The sequence below is a fragment of the Dipodomys spectabilis genome, unplaced genomic scaffold, assembly GCF_019054845.1.
Source record: "Dipodomys spectabilis isolate Male_0828 unplaced genomic scaffold, ASM1905484v1 ptg000001l, whole genome shotgun sequence".
Taxonomy (NCBI): domain Eukaryota; kingdom Metazoa; phylum Chordata; class Mammalia; order Rodentia; family Heteromyidae; genus Dipodomys; species Dipodomys spectabilis.
The window spans coordinates 8,483,716-8,492,722 of NW_024870678.1; the positions used below are offsets into that span (position 1 = coordinate 8,483,716).

Genomic DNA, 9,007 nt, shown 5'->3' on the forward strand with positions numbered 1-9,007 from the left:
ATGATATGTATTTTTATATGTATTTTTTAATTGGAGATAAAAGTAAAGGATTAGCTTAGAGTTTAGTTGAATTCTTTTTTTCATTTTGGTTTGTTTTTACATTTTTTTGTTTTGTTTTGGACCTCTTATTTTGAATTTAAGATGTCTGTGTTGCTGAGATAAAAAAAAGTTTGTGGCTCTTAATGATTCCCCTCATAAACACACACTAAAAGTTTCTTTCGAAAACTGCAGTGCTTTCACTGGATTTTAAATAAACTAAAAGTTTTCTTGGCTATCCAAAAAATAAAATACAAGGCTAGAAGAATGGCTCAACAGAAGAGTGTCTGCCTAGCAAGTGCAAAATCTTGAATTCAAAGAGTAGGGCCACAAATAATAACAAAAACCTAAAATATTTATGGTAATTACAGACCATAGAGTTCACTGAAAGAATTACGGATGGCTTTTCAACATAAATTTGATGCTATTAAAAAAACAGAGTCATAATCCGTATCCAGTCTACCACTGCTACAAATTTCTCCACAGGCTGGTTTGTGATGCCTCCCCAAAACAACAATCTCATATGGCTCTTCTTTCCCCAGTCTTAAAAGGAAATGGGACAAGGTCCCTGACCTGCATGACCTCAAACTTGTATAGGATGCAGTGGGTTGTTTGTTTTGATTGTTGTTGTTTGTAGTACTGGAGATCAGCCAGGGCCTTGTATATGGTAGGCAAAATGCTTTTACTCAGCTATATATACCCTAACCCAAGACACATATTTTGAATCCATCTGGTTTTAAGGCCCATATCTGCTACTTGTGATAAGGGTAAATCACTTCTCAGGGCCACATTATTATATAAAATGAGTGTAATAATATGAAACTTAGAGAACTGTCATGAAAATAAAATGTGGTATCTGTAAAGTATTTGTCAACATGTATGATAAATATGTTGACTTAGTCATTTGTTTTTATGCTAAAATGTACGAACATTAACTAGATGTAATGCAGGAGGCATAAAATCAATGTCTAAATGGGGCTCATACCTGTGACTCACTCAATGTCCAAGTGACTCATACCTGTAATCCTAGGTACTCAGGAATCTGAGATCTGAGGATCACAGTTCAAAGCCAGTCCAGGCAGGAATGGCCATGAAACTCTTATCTCCAATAAACTACCAAAAAGCCAGATGTGGAGCTGTGGTAAACACTAACTTTGAGCAAGAAAAAACCTCATGGACAGAACATAGGCCCTAACTTTGCCCTAGGACAGATACACACACATATCACACACAAATCAATGTTAAATTCTGTTTTGGAAGTTTAATTGAAGTTCAGACACAATAAAAGATCCATGTAGAATAAATCAGTAAGTGAAAACTTTGTGAAAGAAAAGTTGAATTGGACCAGTGTATGATTTGAATAATCAGACATCAAACATTAGGGCACAGTAATATTGATCTGCTATGCTAGTTTTTTTTTAAGATAGTTATTTCTAAATGGTTCTTGTTGATTAGGAGAAAGACATATTGCTGGAACCAAAGTATCACAATCTTGATGTAATATCAAAGACCTTATAAAATATCTTTAAAAATAATTTTAATCTTTCTTGCAATAATTAATTTTAAGCAAACTTGCTTATTCAGTCTCATTGACAGTGAGGGACAGAGAGTTATGAATTGCAACCAAGTTTGTCTGTTCATCAGAAACCTTTGTTTATAATAGATTAACACAATTCATTCACCAATATTTGAACCAAACTAGAATAGTCACTATATCTAAAATTAAAACATTAAATATGCTATTTTAATGTTAAATCACATTAAACAATTAGCATGGTAAGATTATATATACATGTATGTGTGTACATATATGTGTGTTTATATTTGGTCTATATGAGACAATTTCTGCTCTGATAGAAGTAAAAAAGTCTAAGTGTAAATAAATATAAAAACAGAATTTTATTCTGAAAAAAATAGGGTACCAAAATATAAGATGGTTAGACATTATAGCCACTGTATTTCTAGGAGTCATAAGAACGTAAATAAACGGTCCTCTTCTTGCATCATATACTTGAGTCTAATGTTCATTTTTTTAAATTACATAGTACATTTCCCTCATTGTTGACGAAATTGGAAGTTATCAAAATAAGCTGCAAACTGGTAAGTTTGGACATTACATTAACAATGTAGACTAGCATGCACCTGTTTCTAGAGCCATTCGAACACTACTCTGATTGTGTTGTCCTAAATGAAGTTGGGAACTTTGATGAAAGGCTGACTACTAACTGCTTGTTACAAATTTAACCATTCTGTTGGCCGAATTAAATTTTAAAAAATGTACATTACCTCCACTGCTTAGAGATATCAATTCTTTACACATGTATAGCCAAATTCCACAAGCATATAAAAATATCTAAACTGCTCTCATCCATTCTCTTCTTCTGAGGCGAAGTACAGACAAGCAATTTAATTGGATAATAAATATGACAAGAAAGCTATAATCTGATGTAATCTGGAGACCCCACCCTCTATTTTCTTTATAAAGGTATCATTTCTAAAAGCCATTCATGAATAGATTAAGAGTAACTATTAGGTCTAGCTATTTATGCTTACTTGGGCTTTTAGACATTTTTGTGGTTAAAATTAGTTACAAGCTGCTATAATAGAGTTCAAGGCATCTTAACTTAAGAAAGCTTAATTGAAAGCAGCAGCCTATCATTTAGAGTAATACATCTCTATTTGCTGAGCCTCTATTTCCCTGTCTTAATAGTACAACATAGAAGCTATGGAATTACAAAATGTGTTATTCTGATCTATAACTTAAAAGAATGAAGACAGCTGTATGCACTTGACACAGAATTGTAAAGTTATTACTTTTCATGACATTGGGGATTGAACTTAGGATCTTGAGCATGCTAAGCATGCACTCCACTATGGAGCTAAATATCAATTTCCTAATATCTGAAGTTCAAATTGTGACTCCAGTAGGGAATTCTAGGGATTTTTTGTTTTTGTGTTGAATAAAAGTTTAATTCAGGAAACTGAATCAGCTGAATCAGCAGTTCCCCAGCTGTTTAGAGCATGGTTGCTAGACCCCTCCTCCTACTCGAGAATTTCATTAGTTCAGGAATGGAGTCTAAAATTTTCCTTTTTTATAAGATCCAGATGGTGCCCAGGTTGCTTTCTGGAGGCCACCCTTCGTGCCCACTGCCTTAGGGTATTGGAGAGGAGCAGATTAGAAAGGAAGGGGTTGGTGAGAGGGTCTTCTGTGCTTTTTAATGTCCAGAAATGGAAAGGGCAGTTCCAACATATTCTTGTACAATTCTGTAGTGTTCAGTACTATTTAGACAGTATGTCCTGAGAGCAGACTCCACTTTAGTGACCAGATTACCCACCTATTAACTGAATACTTAAGATTAATCTTTGCCTAGTAGTATACTGTATAAGCTGATAGTTTTATGCAAAACATTTTTGAGATGTACTCATGTTGTTCCTTTACCATAACTTACTTTGTTATGAGTAAAACTGCTGTGAACAAATTTTGGTGCTGTATGCAAATGTACTTTAATTATACTTTAATAAAGAATATCAGTAACACCATTGGACACTTTCAGATAAGCTAGTTATCTAAAGGAGTTGAGGGATCATAAATCCATTCTGCAAGACCACAAAAGACAAAATACAGAGCAGGTGAAGTAAGTACGTACTATATACTATGCCCTGTAGAAAAGTAACTAGGTGTTCTAGGCAAACCTCTACACCAATTTGGCAAAACTGAGTAAATAATTGAAGAGTTCAAGAAGCCATCTATGAACCTCAAACGTGGCTATCCCTTAGGTTCTAGTTTTAGGCAGAATCTGGGTATCTGTATTTTTTTCAGAACTTGCAGCTAAAATGCAGCCTGGTTTGAAAACTGCTAAACTAAATGACTACTTGTCTGGGCATTAAATGAGAAATTAAAAATATGAGGAAGAGGAGTATAATTAGTATTCATTGATTGGATATTATGCTAAACATTGTATTATTTTCATTTATTTTACATATTAGACCTCCCCCAACTCTTTAGCAATGAAAGATTCAGCTACTTATTTTCTCTTCTCAGGGCCTAAAAGAATGTCTTAAAAACTTGTGGAATTAACTAAAATTAGTAATTGTATGTTATTTTCCCTACAAAGTGCACACACATATCTGTATATAGCTCCTATGGAAAACAAGAGACTACAAGAGTTACTAGGACAGACCTTGAAGGATATACAGATAGGAGAGGGGAGTGAAGAAATTTGAGTAATTTTTTACAAATGAAACAGTAGGGGAATAGTACATTACATGACAGGTACTCCCTGAACATCTGCTTATTGAGTGTAAATGTAATGTAACTTGAACAATTTCACTCAAGCATGTTTATGAGCAGGTGAAAAAAAAGTCTAGCAGAGGCATGCTTTTATTTTACCATCACACATATAAAGGGAAACAAAATTAGGCAATAGTACACTTCCACATAGAGTAATCTTACAAGAATTTATACAATTTAGGAACAGATACATCAATTACTAATTTGTTATTAGAGCCAATTATCAAAATAAGCCACAATTTTATAGATTATTTTTCCACAAAGACAATAATTTTACAGATCTGATAAATACCAATTTATCCAAACTATGTTTCTAAGAATATAGTTTAAAAGAAACAAGAACAAGTTGAAAACTGTCATAAATATCCACTTAAGTCTTAATATTGTCCAAGAAAGACTTTTATTCAATTGCTGCCAAACAAAAGCAAAAGAAAGCTTGTTCAGCTAAGCTGTTCCAGTAAGCAGAAACAAAATACTAGATACTGGTAAAAATAAGGGCACAATATTAACCTTCACACACATGAGATCACATATAAAGTGAAAACATAACAAGTTTGCAGTTTCTTTAAAGAATCTCTAGGCAACATATTTAACATTCCAAATTCCCTGCAGTTTTTCTGACAATTCTGAAAAAAATATTTCTCCTCCTATCACCATGAACAGAATAATACTTGAAGGGCTGACTAGTCAGCCCAGTTTTCATTCTCAGCTCAAGTTTTACCTGGCTCATTTGTCTCCAGCCATTTCTGTTCCCCATACTTAAGGAACCCGTTACAATCTCCTTAGTTCTTTCATCAATTGTTATCATTATTCCATCCACCTCTTTCCATCTAGATCTAGCTCCCTTTAGTTCTTCACAACTTGTTAAGGCTAGGGAGTTGGGAAGAGAAGAGGCAATCACACTTCAAACAGTGGGAAACTCTCTCATCTCTAGAAATGACAAGGCCCAACATAAACTAAGCTGTCTACGTTCACTGATGTTTCTTAAGTATCTTAGGGGAGGAAAAAAAAAGAGGGAATGTGGACTGGGACTTTGCAACAGTCCAATAGGGGTTGGGATAGCTCACAGCAGGCAATATTTGGTAGGTAACCAGTGCAGAAAGAGGAATGGGGTAGCATAAATTACAAAGAAAAAATGGCCCACTGTTGTTGTCCCTTGACCATCATCAATGCCTATTGTGCACAGGCCTGAGCCGGTACTGCAGATACAGAGCAGGGTGAGTAGTAACAACGGGCTTCTAGACAAAGCTAGAAATCCAGGTGAGAGTAACCAAATTCAGAGGCCCTGGGAAAAACAGGGTGTGGCAAGGCAAAGGCAGTGCATTCTATAGCATCATTTGCTTCTGTTAGAAGTGGGTGTGAATCACGGATATGCAGCATGGAGCAAGCGTGCAGAATAGCAAGAAGGCCATGTGAAGTAGAGAAGCGTGACCACAACAGTTTCAGTCTTGAGATTGAGAGAACTCCAGGGAAGACGCAGAAAAGGTCAAGGGACCAAAAAAAAAAAAGCAGCATACTCATTGCACAGCAGTAAATAGAACTGGGCCTTGAGCAGCAGATGCCCAAAGGCAAGCGTTAACCGGACTGGAACCCGAAGGGTCTGGGGATCTCCACTGGCTCCCTTATTGGACGACGTCTGGGTCTACGGATTCCTTCACGTAACAGGTAGTACTGCAGTGGATTCGGCCACAGGTCCTCTTTGATAATCTCAGCAATTTTATCAGACTCTGGAAGGCTGTGGTCTGAGAACCAGGTGAAGAAGCTGCAGACGAGCTCTTGGTTTCTACGAATGAAGGACTGGGGTTCGTACCCTCGGCGCCAGATGATGGGGGTGGAGAGAGACACCACTCGGCCGGAGGATCGGACTTCATATTCCTTGACGATCAGCTTGTTTCTGAAGTAGGGGTTTCTTCGAAAGAAGAACTTAAACTTGCAGCCAGTTCTAGGGTGCCTGAGTTCCTTCACCTCCAGATTGGTGACGTACCTTAACATCTCGGCGTCGTGGCCCCGGATCATGGAGGTCAGCTGAGGGTGGTTCCGAAAGGCGGTCATCCAGAAGCCGGGGATGTTCTGAATGATGTAGTTCCTCCGCTCCAGGTAGTGACGCCGCATCCGCCCAAACTTCTGCTCCAGCTGTTGGAAGGCTCGATCGGCCTGCGCGTTCACGGTGTCCAGTTCCAGCTGGATGGCCTCCAGGGGGTTCATGCGGAGGTCTACGTTCAGGTACCAGTGTCCGGCCTCCTCCTTCCTCTCCTCCACCACCACCTCCATGTCTTCACCCCCGGGCCTGGCCTCCATTTCCGCGGCCTCCGGCGCCGCCCCCTCGGCCTCGGTGGGCCTCTCCTCTCCTCCCACGGCCAGGGCGCACGCATCGGGCTTCACGTCCTCGGCCTGCGCCTCCAGCAGCCCAGATTCCGGCCACTGCTCACCACCGGTTTCCAGATCCTTCTCTCCATCTTGAAAACAGTTTTCCAGGGGGCCGTCGGGGGCCTCCTCCCGCGGGCCTCCCACCGCCGCCGCACCGGGGCCCGCAGCGACTCCGGCCTGGGGGGGACGCCCACAGCCGGCGGGGTCCTGGGGTACGGCCCCCACCCCCGAGGGCTGGGCCGACGGGAACGCACCGGCCTCCGCCATCGCCTGCGGCGCCTCCATTTCCCCGCGGCGCTCCGGACTCTGGTCTGCGGCCTTCGGGGTCCCGGTCAGGAGTGGAGTGGCGAGGCTGCAGGTTCAGGGGAGAGGGGCCCCCTCCGGTGCCGCACAGACAGAACGACGTCAGGACAAGGCCCGCTCCCCTCCGCGGCAGCCGGAGCGGGATGCGCGCAACGCCCGTCCAACCGCCGCTCGCCCCGCCCACTGCCGGACGCCGCCGCCGCCGCGTCTCCAGGGCGCTGACGTCAGCGTGCAGACTTCGCCGTCTCGCGAGAGCTCGCTGCGCGAGGCGATTGGTTCCCTCCCACTCGGGTTCGCCCAGCCCAGTCCCGGGGAGCTTCTGCTGCGGGAGCGCTCGCTCGGGTCGCTTTGGTGAGCGTCGGCTCTTCCCCCCGGACCCGGGGGCCGTGACGACGCGCCTTCCAGCGCCCGTCCCACCGTGGGGACTGGGGCGACTGTAGGGTGCTGCCCCACGTCAGGCGAAAAACCTGTTCTCCCTCCGCCCCCTCTTAGGTTTTGAGGCAGGAGGACTAACATGTTACAAAAATCTACTTTTTTCCCCTCAGGCGAATGGCGAAATAGTTCTCCTTTCTTAAATAGGAGTGACACGGTAAATGTCTATTTTAGAGGGGCGGTGGTGGCCTGTCCTGATGACCCCCCCATCCCCCACCCCCACCCCACCTCCCACCCCTACCCCCACCCCTCCCCATCATACCCCCCTCCCCCCATCCCCGTGAGGCCGGAGAATCCGAGGTCAAGGCCAGCCTGGGCTCCACAGCCTCCCTGGATCACCGAAACGAACGGAGCCAAAAACCAATCCTAGCCTGTCAACGATATCGGGAGAAAAGGTCCACTCCATTGACGCTTACTGCTCAGCGCCGGTTCTCAATTGACGATCTACACCAAATGAGAGTTTAGTGCTGGGTAGCAAGGCAGGAATTAAATCTCAATTTCCAAATTTTGCTTCATACTCTTACACTACTAGGAAGAGGCTATATGTGTGTGTGTGTATCTGTGTCCAGACTGATTAATTTACTAATGTTCTGTAAAGGTTGGCACTAGTAAAATACCCACATGTGCAATCAGCTCATAGATCATCTGAGATAGAAGTTAGCATCTGATTATTTTACTTTGCTAAGCTATTATTACTGAACTAAGAAATAATTTTGCAAAATGCAACACGTAGCTAACTGGTTGATTCAGTGTAAAAGAAGCAAACTTTTTTTTCTCCTAGTAGATTTACTTTGTGTCATAGTCTGAAGATCCTCAAAAATATCCATATCTCAATTCTTATATGTGACTTTACACTTATGGTTAATTTGAGGTTCTGGAAATGGGAAATAATATTTCAATTATCTAGGTGGGTTCTGTGGAATTAAATGAACTTTATAAAAAGGAAATAGAAGTGGCAGGAAAGGCGTGATGACAAAAAAAATCTAAAAAGGGTTAGGAGAGAGCAGAGATAGATAACAAGGAAGAAAATAGAAATACTTTTTAACTTTTTGCTTTGAAGCTATAGGAAGGAATCAAGAGCCTAGGAATTTAAAGCAGCCTCTTCTAGAAACCAGAAAGGAAAGAAAATGGATTCCCCCCTACGTCCCTTAAAGGACTGATGATTTCATGACATATAACCTCCAGAGTTGAAAGATGATAGATTTTTGTCATTCACACTGTGACAAAACTGTTACAGATGCAATATGAAATGAATGCAGTGTGGAGCAAGGATTGGTGGGTTCTGTGCACATCCCAACTTGTTTCCATCGGCAGCTGCTGTCCTACCATGAGGTCTGGCACATGGCAGGCCACAATAACTCAGAACAGTGACTTATGGTTTGACTATCTTTATATATTAAGATCAGAAATACACTTAGACAATACAGAAGACAAAATTAAAGCCAAACATACCACAAAAGGGCATTGGAGAAGATTGAGCCACAAAGGGACAAGGTGCTGCTTTTACATTTATTGAGGTAGCATGAGTATTCAGGTAGATCCTACATAATATTTGTGGAATTTGGATAGCATAAACCT

The 9,007-nt window shown here is 41.5% G+C and overlaps 1 protein-coding gene across 1 annotated transcript; it reads right to left on the reverse strand.

Annotated features, from left to right (window-relative positions):
- Positions 1–4,399: 4,399 nt before the first annotated feature.
- Positions 4,400–6,949, reverse strand: Tspyl1 (TSPY like 1). The gene has a single exon (XM_042683149.1). It carries the CDS (start codon positions 6,623–6,625, stop codon positions 5,903–5,905), a length of 723 nt encoding a protein of 240 aa, XP_042539083.1. The 5' UTR covers positions 6,626–6,949; the 3' UTR covers positions 4,400–5,902.
- Positions 6,950–9,007: the final 2,058 nt, after the last annotated feature.

Excerpts from the sequence above, each read along its gene's own strand:
- Tspyl1 (XM_042683149.1), bottom strand. The coding sequence starts at position 6,625 with ATGGAGGCCAGGCCCGGGGGTGAAGACATGGAGGTGGTGGTGGAGGAG.